Here is a 15,616-nt window from a genome sequence, read left to right on the forward strand (position 1 = left end):
AGATCTTAATTTTTCATAGAATTTGTTTTCCAGATCTGTATTTTTAATAATCATTATAAGCTTCAAAAAAAATCTTAAAAATTTTCTACATGGACCCCAAATTTGACTGATGTATTTTGTTCATACTTTAATTTGCACTAATAATAGTGAAATGCAACGCCACTGGTTAAGTTCCCTAACTGCATTCCTAATGGAAAAAATGACAATCGATTACGTTAAGTCACGTGGTGATTGTGAGTCAGCAACTCATTTACGTATTGGAGCGCAGTCGTAAAATAATATTTAAAAACGGCTTTCCTTTCAACCTCTTTCCATAAAATCATACGTTTTAAGTGACGTGACAAGTATCAAGGCTGTAACTGGGTGTAATCTAATGAGGTGACGTTCCCGAAAAAAAGTACAGTAACAGACAGTTAAGTATGGTAAATATGTTCTGAGCACGCTGTATGGGTATATCTTTCTCATTCTAACTGTCGCCGAAATATGCAACAAAACATATCTGGAGCGCTATTTAAAAAATTAATTTCATTGGAATTTCGGACTAGGAGGATTTTAGTGCGTATACACTAGCGGGTACTAGTCTAGACTTGAATGTGGACCTTGGAGGTTTGGGCCACGTTGCGTGGCGTGTTCTATTCTGGGCTGGGTAATTGGTGACGCGTGATGACGTAAAATCAGGCCACCGGACATTGGCCGTCAATCCCCCTGATACCAAAGTCAAAAGCCAAAACTAAACATGACTAATTAATAGTATTGCATTAAGTAAAGTAGTAAACTTTTAAATTATTTTCAAACTAAATTTAATAAAGTTATTGTTTATGTCAGCCTATTATCCTTTAGTTTTGGAATAAGTACTAGGACTTGCGCTGTTTGATAGGCAACCATAGTTACACAGACAACAATAAAGTGTTGCTCACCGATTAAACCCTTAATTTTATGTAGGGGAAGTATACATAGTGCTTTCGCCATATGTCAAGATATTTGTACACCAATGTCCCATATCATTATAAATATCTAACTTAAATTAAGATTTTGTTTTTAAAAAACTAATTTCTGAACAGTTTACAAAATCCTTTATTTTGTCACCTAATAATTAAAAAATCAGTATTAATATTTTTTAGCTTTATTATTCAATTTTATTTAGTAAAACAATTTAAGACGAACATACAATAAGTTTCTTAACTTTTAATACTTTAAGATGGATTTTTGATGTCTTGCCTGTGGTGTAAATAAATTATTAAATTTAAACAACCAAAAAACAAAAGCTTTAATTTAGTATTGCCAATTGCCTTTGAAGCACTTTACAAACTAACTATAATATACCTATATTCACGTGACACTTAATAATAAATTAGTTAACAAAAAGGACAAGATCACAGTTTTAGTGCGGTCTCCTGAAAACGCCTCCGAAGAGAATAGCTTCCGCCACTTTGTCATAGACAAAGTATATGAAAGGATGGTTACAGACAAACTGAGCGGGTTCCGCTGGTCTGCTGGAGCGAAAACTGAACAAAACCGTTGTTGCCGCTGCCTTAGTACCTTCTTCATTCACTTCAATTTTAGCTTTATGTAAAGCATCTCCTAAGGTCAGAGCTCCCTCTTCAATCAAGGATGTCAAGTTTCCCGTTGGTTTGAACAGATCACCAATACCCATGTTTTCTAGAACCTGGAATAAATTGTTAATTAAAAATGTCAATTAAAAAGTATGGGGTGGCCTAAAACTTTTTTTTCCATTGAAGCGTATATGTATCACGTTGAGCTGAGCACTCTTCTCTAAGCTGGTTTTATTTTTGGTTGATTATGTTTTGTGTATACGTAAAAAAAAAACACTAACTTTAGTTGAAAAAAGCATAATTGTTATTGCGTACACTTACAAAATTAGTCAGTTCTTATACACGTATTAGTAACACACAATATCATAGGCAAAGTAAGAGAACAGTATCACAAAACTACCCTTAAGAAGGCCTTCTAAACACCCCAGTAAACAGGATAGTGTTTGACTTAGCGTTAAAGATCAGATAGATGAAAGGTTTATCACATCTAAATTGCACTAGATCTTCGTCATCGCTCATCCTCCATGTCAAAAAGGCGGTGGCGGCGGCGGCGTGGGCGCCATGCTCGTTAATTTCGATCCTGGCTTTGTGAATCCCTTCGCCCACCGAAACTTTTTGGTCGGTTAGCGTTTGAAAGTTCGAATTTTCTTTGAAAAGGTTGCCAACACCAAGCGATTCGAGAACCTACCGTGCAAAAAGTTTGTGTTAGTGCCACCCCAGCGCAGATCTATTTACAATTATATCAACCAAACTTCTTTACTAATGTCGTTTTTAATTACAAAAGAGAGGAAAAGTGCTGAAGATATAGTGTTGACTCGTATAACTCAGTGAAGACAGTAAATGAATAATCCAACTTGATATATAAAGTAATCAAGGGTTGTAGAGTATCATTAAAACCATTATTGTTACTGTAAAAAGCCAGGTCATATAGCAATAAAACATTTTTATCTTGAGATTGCATGTCATAACTATAAAGTTCACACCAACTTTTATTAATCTGGACATACTGCAGAATCAACTTTATACAGCATTAACAGTAGATTGTATTTGTTATTAATCGTATTAGTAACTTTTGCAAAAACAATATGTGAGTACTAAACATACATTACAAGAGGTTTATTTCACGACAAAAAACATACAACTTACCGGAACTAATTCGATGGTAGTCTCCAAGCTAAATTTAGGCAAAGCTACTTGAACAATCCTGGATACCAAAGAATCCTTTCCAACCAGTTTTTTAAAGTTATCCAAGTTCAGGTTCTTCAAAGTGGCATCGATGGAATCCTCGGTATTGGAAAAGGGTGGCAGCAAAATATACATACTAATATTGTCACCTTGGTAGGGCAGTTCCAAGATATGTGCTCCAAGTGTTTCTGATATGTCTGTAATCAATTTGTAGTAATGTCGATGATTTAACAAAAAAATTAAATTGCTACCATGTCTGAAAGTTCCTTCAACATGCATCATGTCTACCATAATCTGTTTAGTCGGGCTGACGTAGAAGATCTCGGGTTTAGTCAAGTTGGGATTGAATTTGTTCTCCCAAATGCCTTTAAAATAAGCTGCGTTAACTAGCACCAGACTGGTGGTGGGGTCAATGCTTCCTGGAGGTAGTAAGTCTTTGATCATATGATGAGTGGTGTTTTCCACCCATCCGTTAATAGACTGTCTGGAATCCCAATATTAATAAAGACAATTTTATACGATGTTGGTTGTATGCTACCTTGAACCTTCGGGATCAGTCTTGAAAGGGAACATCTCCAGTTCATCTGGAAAATCAGCCACTACGCAATCCCTCACTCTTATGTCATTAGCCACGTAGATTTTATTGGCACTAGTAAATTCGTAAGGGGCTGCATCGTTAGCCATAAAACTAGTTCGGAATTTATCCAATTTGTAGGCACTATAGATGTCTCCTTTGTGCTTAAAAAATAAAATATTAGTACAAATCAATTACACTACTTAAATAAAAAACTTACTTGGTTTTCACCCAGTCTCAAAACTTTTCTTAAATAAGCCTCAGTCTGTCCACCGGCCATAAAATAGGCAATGAGCAAAGCATGATAAGTGGAATAAGGAGAGAAAAACAAATTTTCTTTAGGCATAAGTTTGTTGATGGCGTTTAGTAAAGCCAACGAAAAATCTTGTTGGCCCCCATACAGATTGGCGTAGGCATTTATTGCTGGTGGATTATTTCCGAATGGTTGGAAACAAGCAGGCTGTTGGGCTGCACTGATGGCGATCAGCATCAGCAAAATGGTAGCTTTGGTGTTCATTTTTCTGTAAGTTTAATTTAAAAAATTTTATTCTTACAATGAGTTTGTTCAGTTTCTTTATTTTTAAGGTTTCTACCCTCACTGTGGATATTCAACATCCGCGTACACTACTGAACATCGTTTGCTAATATCAGAAACAGAAGAAAGAAAGTTGATGACCCATAATAAGCAACACTTTCTCAAAACATACAGTGACGTACTGTTGGGCGATCTCTAAAAAAATTAACGCCTTCATTGAAGATGTAGACAGTTTATTTAAAAACAAAGTGGTGTAAGACAACATGAAAATATCTTTGACTTGTGTTTTTAAGTGAAACTGAAAGGTATCGATTAAGCAATATGCACTTAAATAAAGATGATTGATTTTACTTATTGCGAATATAAAGGTGAAAGCATCAGGACTTTCTGTCTTACGTTATTTCATTAATAATTAGTACGTCTCTGTAATACATGTTATCCAGTTTTCGAGCTGTTTATCTTTAATAACAACTCGGGACAATTAAAGATTATTTATTTGTTTCAACGGGAAAACCCTGATTATCTTAAAACGGTACAAATCATTGCTTTATTAGCTAGTCTACGTGGGATGCACTGGGACTTTTCATGGTCACTTATTCATAAAAACCTAATTCGAATTCAAGATGTAAGATGTGAAATTTAATATACAATGTCAAGAGCAGTAAGTACTTGTTTTGGGTTAAGGCTGCTTTCTAATAATTTGCAAAACAAAATCACGGTTGGATAATCGCCAAAATATTCGTGGCAGTAGTACCTTGACCTAGTACCCGATCAAACTTTAACCGGATCAATCAGCGCTGTTACTTACAAGGTGCTGTCTCAGTGAATACCTAAAAAACGACATTAAAGAGTTGTTCTGGGAAGTACCCCTTGGTAAAGATCAATTAATTAAATATGCAGAAGTAAATTAATAATTCATTAATTACGTTTTTGCTCTGCGAGTTATTTATTGTTAAATGATATTTTTCATGTCATGGTAAGTTCACACATGCAGTATTTGCGTAAATCTCACCACAGTGAACTGACTTCAACAGGAATTTTACTATTTTTACACTAAATTAGAATAACAATAACAAGCCTGTGAGTTAATAGTCTGCCAAGCGTAATAATGCTAATTATATTGTGCACTATTATTTTTAGAGGTTGCTTTCAATGAAAAAAAAATACTGTTAAACGGAAACGGAATTTCAATTGTCCAAAAACAATGACAAAACCTCGCTTATGAAATTCTTCCGGAAAATACATTTTAAATATTGTACAAAGATGAGGAAAAACCCACGAATCGAATAAATCAATTAATAGCCTGCTTCCAGGAAATTTCATTCTTTAAAATGTAAATAAGTCCATTTATGGTTGGCAACTTATTTATACAGTCACGTTTAAACAATAGTGTCACAGTCTTAGGAAATCAAAATTATGGTTTTTTTGATTGGTCAATAAAGATAAATAGCTTGCAAAATGCATGCGGACATGTATGTAGTTGGGAAATCCCACTGGACTAATATCAGGGTGCCCCAAAGCTTTGTGAATTTTAACACAACTTATCTATAAGAAATTACTTGATCTAGTTAAAAGTCAAATGGTTGTAATATAATATGCAATATCACATTGACACTAACAGTGTGCTTACTTACTAAGTATGTTGTGTCTGACAAGTTTCATAAAATGTTTAGTTTTCATATAAAATAAGAGTTAAAACTATACAGGATGACCCAGAGGTGTTGATATAATAATAACGGTTCATTAACCACCATAATTAATTATTATCACTAGACTGCAAAACAAAAAACATTAACTTAAACAATTGAGAATTGGGGATCATTTTAGTTAGTTCCATTAGATTTTATTCAGAATTTAGACATCAGTTAATAACGAAACAGTTTTCTTATTGGGGTTTTAATATAATTATTACAGCCAATATGGTATTTTTATGAAAAGTATGAATGCTCATTCAGTGACTTAACAAACTCTTCTTGGACTTTTCGAAGATTATAATTAACTTAAAGAAAAGTTTGCACGTGCAGATTTAATTTACTTGCACAGGAGTTTTTATTGACACAAGTAAATTTATGCATGTGTAAACTGTCCTGTTCCCAATGGTTTCCTAATATAAAAACAAAAATTTTACTTGATTGCTCAATTCTCACTTTGATTGTTGCAAATTTGATTGTTGCTGTCCTCTTGATGGTATAGGTATATTAGTTAGAAAAAAATAGACTTACGTATACACTTTTTTGTATTCTAAGATTCTGACTGTAGCTTATGTTAAAAATTAAGTTGATACAACAATACACATTTTTCTTTTCACTAGAAAAAGCGATTATTGCACAATTGTTTACTTAGTCTTGTTATTTGATCAAATAATCTAATGAACTTTACTTTTGGATTTTAGTTGTGGAATTATTTATTGCTAAACTGCTTTGAAAGGGGCTAAATGCACGTTTTTACTTTTCTTTCGCAGGTACAAGTTGACCCAAGCAATTTTACTTTCATTTTTTATTGAGTACCTTTAACGGTAAACTTACCTTAAAGTGGGATAGTACTATCTTAACATTTCCCGAAAATACAATAAATTTATTCACTAAACAATCAAGTTGCTGTCGAAATGTTGGTACTACAACGGTAAGTACCCGATGTTTACTAACGTCTACCGACCCGCAGTTCAGCGTAAAACTAGCTTCTTTGGAAAACACAAACTGGTTTGCGTGATTTTGATGACGAACCAAAATATTTCACCGGTACCAGTTTACTTCTGATGGTGGTAACCAATAGCCGACTCGACCAGTACCAGTGGCGCACACCAATGATTCAATGAATGGCCTTTTTGCTGAGAGAGACCTTGCTTAATGCTTGTTTTGTTTGTTCTGTAAATTTTTCTGTAAACGCGTTTGTTGACATAGCTTCTTTTGCACTGTTACTCACCTTGTACGTAAACTTTGTTCTTTGCTGCATTAAATCTGTTTTTTCAAATATTAATTTTAAACATTAATCATAAATCTGATATTTTATTTTTTTTTATATTATAATATGATTATAATCAATCACTACTTTGAATTTTTTTGAATACCACATTTAAAAAAAAAATTAGTTGAACAATTGATTTTTCTACGTTTCTTTAATAATATGATTATTATTTACTAGTTTTGAATAGATAATAACACCCATTACCTTCCCGTGAGTAATTAGTCATTACTCACGTGCGATTACTGGTTCAGAACACCCGCTGTCAGTCAGTTAAAGTAAAATGTAGTGACTGTTACGTCACTACCTACAGTAAATGAATAAGCGATAAAATAAAATATAAATAAATTGAATCTTATATATAATCCATGTCTTCATGTTTTTCGATTTTGGAATATCTGACTTTTTCATATAGTCCATCATCATGGTCGTAACAATCCATGTTCATAGGTTTATCAAGTTGCAGATTTTTCTGTTGCAAACATTCTGGAAGGTAAAAAGGTGAAACTCTGCGTTCGTTATTTTCACGGGATCATTTTCTTACTTAAACCTCCACTGTTTTGGAACAGGATTAAACATTTTCGTCTCATTATCAAATAGTACAGTAATGGCGCAAGTGGTATCAGACAAAGCAGGAACGCTGTAATTGCAACGACTTTCACTAGTACTCTGGCAAGTTTTGAAGGATTTAACATGTTGCTTTCAAAATTGATTTCGCTGGTATGCATCCAGCGTCCAGCAAAATAAAGCTTAAGAATCACAAAACGTCCGGTATTTCTTTTAAGATCGACACTAATGTTTTGAATACTTAATAAAGGTGTGTACTGGTATGAGTAGTGTCTTAGAGGTTCATCGTTGTAATGAAGGCCATCGTTACTAAAGTACGCTTCCAAATATGAAAATCCTTTGATTTCTTTCAATTCATCGAATTTTACAGAAACAACGACTGAGTGAAACTCATGCAGTTGATCAAATTCGTATGTGAATTTCAGCGGAAGACCATTCAGACTGTCATTTTTCCAAGCCAACCATCCATCCATAGCATCCTGACTATTTTGAGACACTACTTTACCATCAACCAATTGTCCCAAACCTGTAACAAAAGACTAGAAAATTTTGTATACAAATTATTGTCAGAATTTTATTCTTCTTACCATTCTTCTTGAAACCATCTTCTGTTTTTCCATCATAACACTTTTTGTCTCCCAAATCGTTCACTGGCATCTCATAGCTGATTATACCTTTGGTCCATAAACAACCAAACAGTTCCAACGAAATGCAAGGAACCTCGTTAGAATATCTATGAGGTACAAGTCGAATCTTGCTAGCCCATACAGGATGTTTGAAATTGAACGTTTGATTGAATTTTTGGTCTGCCACCATTATTCCCCATTTGGATATCCATGAACGAAGTTTTGGTCTGAAATATGAATTTTTAACCGAATATCCTTTTACTGTGCTTCAAAAAATGCATACACACATCATACCTATAGTATTCAAAGTCATAATACTGGAAATCGGGTCTGCTCAAATTTAAAAATGTTGCATCAATTGTTAGAGCTTTAATCATAAAAACTTCTTTCAAATCTATTTCTACCCATTGCCTACTTTGTTGAATGATGAAATTATTATCAGGGCACCATCTCGAATTTTCACTAAACCTATGTAATCATAATGAAAAGAAGACAAAAATACTGATATAAATTAGTTTATACCTTGCTTTGTGAGGTCCATGCATAACGTGGTTTAATGTTGAGCTTGCTGAATACTGTTCGTCTTTAATCATTTTTTTTGACAAAGTAATGGGAGTAAAACAGTGCTCCTCTAAAACAATAGTCGGTTTGGTCCTAATTCTACATTTTTAAAAATATAACTTACGATCTTCTAAACCGTAAACCTGAATAAATAGGACAATCAAAATTACAGTCAAAAGCAATGAACATTTTCTTATGGTAATTATTGTCATAATTCATTATCAGTTAAAAGTTGTAATGGGTGGTTATTAGTTGGAGCTGGTATCACAGCATGCACCACCACCCTTCTATAGATCTAAAAATAAGTAGAGTTTCAGTCCTGTTTCAAGTATCTAAACTACAAATCTTAAATGTTGAAAAATTATTTTATCTATACTTAAATGATATAACGTCTAATGTTGGTTTAATTTTTACGCCACACCTAAAATTTAGGTGTGGTAGATGACTCTGAAAGGAACGTAAATTGTGCTCACATTCAAAAGAAAACTCTAATAATAATACTAACTAAAAATAATGACGAAACACAGTTACCAAAACTACATGGGCCAAAAAACTGCAAAAAACTATGTACTGATGATTTTGAGAAAAGAAGTGTTTGTTCAAAAATAAAATAAATAATTTGTGTTTATTAAATTCAATTTCTCAACCTTCAACTGAAAACTTTGTTATAATAAAGAACCTTGCCTTTAAAATCTAAGTTGTTTTAATGCAATAAATGTTATATAATGAAGTACATTATGTTCATTTAACATTAGTACCAATGTTACCTTTCTAACTAATCCAATAGCTTCCACAACTGCACAACACCAATATCGATTTTCCATTGCAGTTTTGCGGATTTTTGGAGCTAATCAGCATGTGTCAATATTTACTCTTAGATATAAGTAGTAATATATAAAAATTACTCTGTTAGTTTGTTACATTTTACCAAAAATGATAATAATGCTAAAAATAGCAGTTTTTTTTATACAACTGATCATTTAATGTAGAGTATAGTACAGCTCTGGTCCAAAATAATTAAGTTTTAAAAAGAAATTGCCATTTAATTATGCTTAAACATTTATAACTTCTCTTAGTACTTAAAGTATTTTAAACTTTTCATAAAACAAAACTGTCAGAGGGAAGTCCTTTAGTACCCAATCCAGTCACTTGGAAAGTAGCGCCGTGATATGGAGGAGGCAGTTCTACTCCATCAACAGTAAAACTTGCACTAGTAACGTACAAAACATCTAAGTCTACTCCTCCCCAAACCACTGAGGTTACCTAAATTATCGATTTTTATTTCGTTTAACTTTTTGCAACATTAAGTTTACCTGTTTTGCAGGAATTTTAATAGTCTGGAGCAGTGTTTCAGGTTTTCTAGGATCAATCTTGATGACTTTATAACCGTTGAAAATTGCAATCCACAAGTTACCGTCCTTGTCAATGGTCATTCCATCAGGAAGACCATCTAGTCCATGATTTTTTAGTGTGAAAACAGGACGTCGGTTAGCTAAAAACTTTACTTTAGAATTATATTTCATATTAATGATAAAACTTACAAATGTCTCCAGTAACAAGATCGTAATCAAATTCGTCAACTGTAAAAGCAAAACTGTCAATGTAGTAGAACTTCTTCAAGGCCAGATTCCAAGCTAAACCATTAGAAATACCAATTTGCTGGACGTGTTGTTTTAACACCCCTTTTGATAGTGAGTAAAGAGCACCGGATTGTGGTACGCAATGGCCATTTTCTGGTTCATGACCCATGGTACCTGTATGAAAAACCATAAATGAAATGAAAAAACATCTTACTGAAAATACTGGCAATATAAAAGTGATTGCTATATCAATACCATACTGGTAAAATAACTCAGGTACCAATTCATCTGGACACTATCAAAACTAAGAATATACATTACCTGTCCATAAGCGACCATTTGGGTCACATTTTCCATCGTTTAGTCTATTTTCAGTGCCTTTATCTACTTCGGCTAAGGTTTGTACATCAGAAATTTTTCCAGTGCGTCCGTCCCAGGTCAGAATGCTGATTTCCCGTTCCAAACTGACTATAAATTTGTCTCTTTGGCCTTGCACAGGAATGATAATTGAAACCGGCTTTTCTAAAACAAAATAATTAAAATTTTGCTAATAGGAAACATCCATTACTTACCGAAAACCGCTTTTGTATGTTGACCGGTAGATGGTACGTATTTGTGAACTGATTTTCCAAATATATCAACCAAATACAGACTCTGAGTTTCAACATCCCAATGAGGGCCTTCGCCAAGTTCCAAATTGGGAATTTCCGGTATTTTTTTTACTGTTGGAGCCATTTTAACTCTTCCCTGTTATTTATCAACGACTCTGGTGAACGATTAAAAGATTCCTAAACATCATTATTATCTTCTACCGAGCGAAAGTGAATATTTTTGACCTTCAAAACGACGTATCGGCCGCAAACAAATTGGACATACACTGTACCACAGTGTATTATACTCTATATCCATTTAGTGCGGGATTTTATGGCTGTATTACTGTGACATAAATAAACCCAAATCCATTATGATAAGACAGAGAGAGCGAGTTACGTAATATGTTTATGCATTACGGTATTATCTATGACCTTTATTACTATCAAAATGAAAGAAGTTTCTGTTACTGACGACCATATAATCGATAGAACACAAAAGTAACGTCACTTGAATTGAATGATAAAGTAGCAAACATCGCTTTGTTTAAACTAAACTATTTTATTAGAAATAGTTTTAATTCTATGGACAAAAACTATCCATCGGTATTCCTTTGGTCCCTAAGCCAGTAATTTGGTATGTAGCTCCATGATCAGGTGGAGGTAGCTCTAAACCGTCCACAGTAAATCCAGCCGTGGTTACATAAAGAATATCTAAATTTTGACCACCCCACGCCAGAGAAGTGACCTGAATAATGAAATCAATAAAAGAGTGATACATGAACTTAAAAAAAACTTTAAAGCATATACTTGTTTGGCGGGAATATCAATGGTCTGTAAAAGAGTTTCAGGTTTTCTCGGATCAAACTTGATCACTTTGTAACCGTTGAAAATAGCCATCCACAAGTTTCCGTCTGCGTCTATTGTTATTCCATCGGGAGCGCCTTCAATTCCGTGTTTCTCCAAAGTTAGAATTGGAGTTCTGTTTGCTAGATGTACTATATTATGGGTTGAAATGGATGGAAATGAAACTAACTTACAAATACTGCCCGTATCGATATCATAATCGAACTGGTCAACACGACCCGTTAATGTATCGGTGTAGTAGAATTTCTTATAGTCGCTACTAAACGTTAATCCATTCGAAATACCCACTTTTGTGAGATGAGTATCAAGTTTCCCTTTTGTTAGTGTATAGAGCGAACCAAGCCACGGTTCAACGTGACCGTTGATTGGTTCAGGGCCCATTGTACCTAATTTCAACCACAAAAATACAATATTACAGTAATAAGCAGGATAATTAGTTGTCCTTACCTACCCATAACCGTCCTACACCATCACATTTACCATCATTCATCCTATTTTTAGTACCCACATCTACTTCACTAATTTTCTCAATTTTGGACGGCTTTTCTGAAACCCCGTCCCAGGTAATTATGCTGATGTCCCTTTCCAAAGAGACGAGAAATTGCTGACAGTTTCCCTTCACTGGGATAATTATCGATACCTGGTTGCCTTTAAGCATGAAAATTTATTCGAAATCGTATATTGTACGGTAGGATACGTACCTACTGCAGCTTTATAGTGTTTTCCAGAAGCTGGAATGTATTTATGAACAGCCTTTCCGAATATGTCCACAAAGTATAAACTTTGAGTTTGGATATCCCAGTGAGGACCTTCACCAAGCTCTATATTAGGAATTTCCTTGATTCTCGCAACTTCGGGAGCCATTGTTGCTAGTGTCGTCGATTTGGTTAGGAATGCTGTATTTTTAACAGATTTTAAATTATTTTTTTTGTACGAGAGGTTAATAGGTAAGGCAAACTGGCAGTGCTCTAAATAGGGTAAAAATCGTTCAAACATAAACTAAAAAAATATGTATTTATAATTTAATCATTTTTATGTAGTCCTACAAAGGACGTTGCTTTACTTTTATTTACTAGAAACTCTTTGAATGGTCTGCAAAAAACACATTGTTAATTATGTCAATACTACTTTGACAATAAACTTTGATCCACCAAAAAGTCAAACTAACCACCTCCAAGTTTTTGATTCTTTGCTGAACTTATTAATTCAAAAAATACTTAGTAAGATCTTATAAACGATTACTACGACTAGTAGTAAATAGTACCACAGGTTGTACTTACCTAAATATAAAATAAAATTGACAGGGTACCTAGTTATTTGTAAATGATCTCTGGCAATATGTTTGGCACTGTGCGAACGAAAATGCATTTACCATATACTATTACAGGTATATTATTAAGCCATCTTATTATATACCTTACAACATGTCATAAAAATGGTAATTTATGGATTTGCTAAGTGTTATCACATTTGTTAAAGCAGAAAACAACTTGTTTCAATTTTTAGCAAAATCATTATAATAAATTGTGTTGTAAATGCATATTTCGTTGTCCTCATTCACAAACGCAGATTTTTCTATGTAAAATATGTTTAATTAGGTATAGTCACTTTTTAATTAAGTACCAGATTATTACTGGTTTCTCTAGAATATTTGTTACGTGAACTGCAGATCCTATTTATAAATCGATTTTATTTGCGGAGTTTACGCAGGCCCGGTAAAAGCAAAATTTCCATGTTATATTAACACTCTTAAAATTATGATTCTATTTAGATTATTTGCACTAATAAAGTATAAAATACGCCAAGTTTCTTAATTAGTATACATTTCCGAGTTAAGAATGTCTTAGGGGCCAGACAGGAAAATTTAATAAAAAACTAAGATAATCTTTACACATTTATATTTCGGTAACAATTTCAAACGTGTGATTCGTGTACAAAACATTCACTATGAATACTTATTGTTTAACAATGACCGCATCTTTACTTTAAAAGTAATGCCTCCAATAAGAAGAAAATACAAAAATTGTATATTTTACTCCTTTTTCGAGTGTTCTGGACGCCCAATAGAAAAGTCCAATCTCACATAAATAATTACAGCAAGAAAAACTAAAAACAACGCAATTGAAACTAAAATCGGTTCATGCAACAATAAGTGAGTTTTCCACGTGTATGTTATTTCAATGTCTTGGATATGCTGCTCTACCAAGTTGCGCTTAGATGCTCTAATAACAGTCCTGTAAACATACTTGTTGACAAACAAAGACAAAGTTTGCTGCAAAAAAAACTTACCTGCCAATATTATCAAGGTATTTATAGGCAACACCGTCAGGCAATCTGGTGACCTCAAAAGGAGCTTTAACTTTAACATTTGATACTCCAACAGGTAAAACAATTCGAGTTTCTAGTTCATCAACCACCATATCATCAAATACATGGTCTAGTAAACGAACTTTTAACACAAATTCTCCTGACGATTTTTTGAACAAGTAAGGGTAACTTGGAACACTGTAGCCTAAATGAATCAACATTTAAAATTGTACTGGCAATTTTATATTAATATTACCTAAGATATAGGAGCTTTGCCATCCACCAAACAATGGAAATCTTGGTCTTAATTCCAGTTCAACATATTCTTTGTGTGGTCTTACAGTTGAAGTTGAAATATTTCCATTCATGTCCCTAGTCAATAAATAATGCAAAGTAAGTAAGTAGTAATGATTCTACTTCTTAAAGTACAGCAATTAAAGACTTTCAAACCATTTTTCATGTTATATAACCTACCTGTAATATATGCTATGTGCCAATGGAGGTAGAATGGTTCTGTAGCTTCTCACACTATGATGATTAGCAGTGGCATCTCTTTGATAATCATATCTAGAAAATGGTCCTTTCAGCTTTGCTCCTGTATGTCTGATTTCAATACTCTCTTCAACAGCAATGTTGCCCCAGTGGGAAACTTCAATGGTCCTCTCCAACCTAGGTACAGCAAATTAACTCTCTAATTTCCTTTACTCATAATTGTAGAAGTAAATTACTTAGTTACTGTTAAAAATGGAGCATTATTTTCAAAGTGAACTGTCAATTCTTCTTTAGTGAAAGCAGCAATATTCTCATAAGGTCCATAAGTAATGGCTGAGTCAGTCTGAGTGACTGGTTTCAACTTGCTGTAGTTTTCTACTGATCTTGAGCTAACCTGAACAACAAAAATATTAGTAAAAGACTAAAATAGTGTCTTGTAACTTACTAAAACCTCAGTTTTCTGTGAACGAGTCAAGTAAGGAGAGTAGAAGTAGTTGTTTCCAAAGTACCTAACCAGTTGCTTCTCCTTTTGAGTAATACTGCTTGGGTAAGGTAAAAGTGCTTTAGTGAGTACAACTTCAAAGATAATGGTAGAAGTTTTGCCAGGCTCAATGTTTTGCCTAAGCTGCACATTGTAGAAAACTTCTTCAGCATCTAGAAGCAACTTACATGATTAAAACCCTATTTCTCAGTAGTTTCATATACAACTTACCCCTACCAGTAACAGAAGTAGGACTGGCCTTCAGCGGATTTTTCTGAGAATCCTGGACGCCCACATAACTGATAATGCCCTGTAAGTCCTTTTCGAAGCTCAAAAGGTAGGAACCTACACCCTGTTTACCGGTGTTCTCTATGGTCACAGTGCCGGTAATTTTGACCAGTTGCGACTGTAAATCAATGGTTCGCTCAATGTTTTTATTAATTATACTCTGATTGATGTTTTCCACTGCATTTGAAAGGGCGAATAACCCTAAGAGGGCCAGTATTTTCCACATGGTATTAATTTTTCCACAAACCACTTAAAAAGTAAAGCAACCTCTTTACAAATTACAAAAACATCAAGTTGACGTGTCAAACGCTGACTGGAAATGGTTAATTTGTTAATGTTGACATTGACGGTCAAAGAAGAGAAAGAAGAAATTTTCAATTTACGAAAATCGGATGGATAGTAATCAATTAACGATTAATCAGCCACAAGAAACAACGATTTGTAGTTTT

At 33.8% G+C, this 15,616-nt stretch overlaps 5 protein-coding genes and 1 long non-coding RNA gene across 10 annotated transcripts; 1 reads left to right on the plus strand and 5 right to left on the minus strand.

Annotated features, from left to right (window-relative positions):
• Window positions 1–8: 8 nt before the first annotated feature.
• LOC145728533 (uncharacterized) lies at window positions 9–6,813 on the plus strand. The gene is made up of 2 exons (XR_014178112.1): window positions 9–646; window positions 6,309–6,813. It is a non-coding gene; the product is annotated as an uncharacterized LOC145728533 (long non-coding RNA).
• On the minus strand, window positions 1,108–6,513 carry LOC145728526 (serine protease inhibitor 88Ea-like). 3 transcript variants are annotated; one of them, XM_081978825.1, is made up of 6 exons: window positions 6,373–6,513; window positions 3,533–3,833; window positions 3,277–3,476; window positions 2,990–3,222; window positions 2,700–2,935; window positions 1,108–1,666 (listed from the first exon to the last, which is right to left on the minus strand). In XM_081978825.1, the coding sequence occupies exons 2-6, from the start codon at window positions 3,827–3,829 to the stop codon at window positions 1,382–1,384; spliced, it is 1,251 nt and encodes a 416-aa protein (XP_081834951.1). In that variant the 5' UTR covers window positions 3,830–3,833; window positions 6,373–6,513; the 3' UTR covers window positions 1,108–1,381. The 3 variants fall into 3 exon arrangements, with proteins under 3 accessions (XP_081834951.1, XP_081834952.1, XP_081834953.1); XM_081978826.1 differs by lacking the exon at window positions 6,373–6,513 and adding an exon at window positions 3,906–4,060; XM_081978827.1 differs by lacking the exon at window positions 1,108–1,666 and adding an exon at window positions 1,835–2,237.
• Window positions 6,373–9,581, minus strand: LOC145728525 (discoidin domain-containing receptor tyrosine kinase B-like). Its single transcript, XM_081978824.1, has 7 exons — window positions 9,330–9,581; window positions 8,687–8,857; window positions 8,524–8,632; window positions 8,296–8,469; window positions 7,963–8,228; window positions 7,353–7,901; window positions 6,373–7,294 (listed from the first exon to the last, which is right to left on the minus strand). Exons 2-7 carry the CDS (start codon window positions 8,772–8,774, stop codon window positions 7,164–7,166), a joined length of 1,317 nt encoding a protein of 438 aa, XP_081834950.1. The 5' UTR covers window positions 8,775–8,857; window positions 9,330–9,581; the 3' UTR covers window positions 6,373–7,163.
• A 3-nt stretch (window positions 9,582–9,584) lies between these two features.
• Window positions 9,585–11,046, minus strand: LOC145728530 (regucalcin-like). The gene is made up of 5 exons (XM_081978836.1): window positions 10,715–11,046; window positions 10,464–10,664; window positions 10,104–10,316; window positions 9,876–10,054; window positions 9,585–9,825 (listed from the first exon to the last, which is right to left on the minus strand). Exons 1-5 carry the CDS (start codon window positions 10,875–10,877, stop codon window positions 9,661–9,663), a joined length of 921 nt encoding a protein of 306 aa, XP_081834962.1. The 5' UTR covers window positions 10,878–11,046; the 3' UTR covers window positions 9,585–9,660.
• Window positions 11,047–11,193: 147 nt separating this feature from the next.
• Window positions 11,194–13,277, minus strand: LOC145728529 (regucalcin-like). Of its 2 annotated transcripts, none has more exons than XM_081978834.1 (6): window positions 13,208–13,277; window positions 12,301–12,495; window positions 12,047–12,247; window positions 11,773–11,985; window positions 11,543–11,721; window positions 11,194–11,480 (listed from the first exon to the last, which is right to left on the minus strand). In XM_081978834.1, the coding sequence occupies exons 2-6, from the start codon at window positions 12,461–12,463 to the stop codon at window positions 11,316–11,318; spliced, it is 921 nt and encodes a 306-aa protein (XP_081834960.1). In that variant the 5' UTR covers window positions 12,464–12,495; window positions 13,208–13,277; the 3' UTR covers window positions 11,194–11,315. The 2 variants fall into 2 exon arrangements, with proteins under 2 accessions (XP_081834960.1, XP_081834959.1); XM_081978833.1 differs by lacking the exon at window positions 13,208–13,277 and adding an exon at window positions 12,880–13,021.
• Window positions 13,278–13,480: 203 nt separating this feature from the next.
• LOC145728426 (dolichyl-diphosphooligosaccharide--protein glycosyltransferase subunit 1) lies at window positions 13,481–15,490 on the minus strand. Of its 2 annotated transcripts, none has more exons than XM_081978653.1 (7): window positions 15,117–15,490; window positions 14,844–15,052; window positions 14,635–14,792; window positions 14,381–14,575; window positions 14,163–14,278; window positions 13,889–14,111; window positions 13,481–13,833 (listed from the first exon to the last, which is right to left on the minus strand). In XM_081978653.1, the coding sequence occupies exons 1-7, from the start codon at window positions 15,391–15,393 to the stop codon at window positions 13,632–13,634; spliced, it is 1,380 nt and encodes a 459-aa protein (XP_081834779.1). In that variant the 5' UTR covers window positions 15,394–15,490; the 3' UTR covers window positions 13,481–13,631. The 2 variants fall into 2 exon arrangements, with proteins under 2 accessions (XP_081834779.1, XP_081834778.1); XM_081978652.1 differs by having other exon boundaries at window positions 15,111–15,489.
• Window positions 15,491–15,616: the final 126 nt, after the last annotated feature.

Source organism: Ips typographus, linkage group LG4 (assembly GCF_016097725.1).
Source record: "Ips typographus isolate SLU linkage group LG4, UJ_Ityp_2.0, whole genome shotgun sequence".
NCBI classification, from domain to species: Eukaryota; Metazoa; Arthropoda; class Insecta; order Coleoptera; family Curculionidae; genus Ips; species Ips typographus.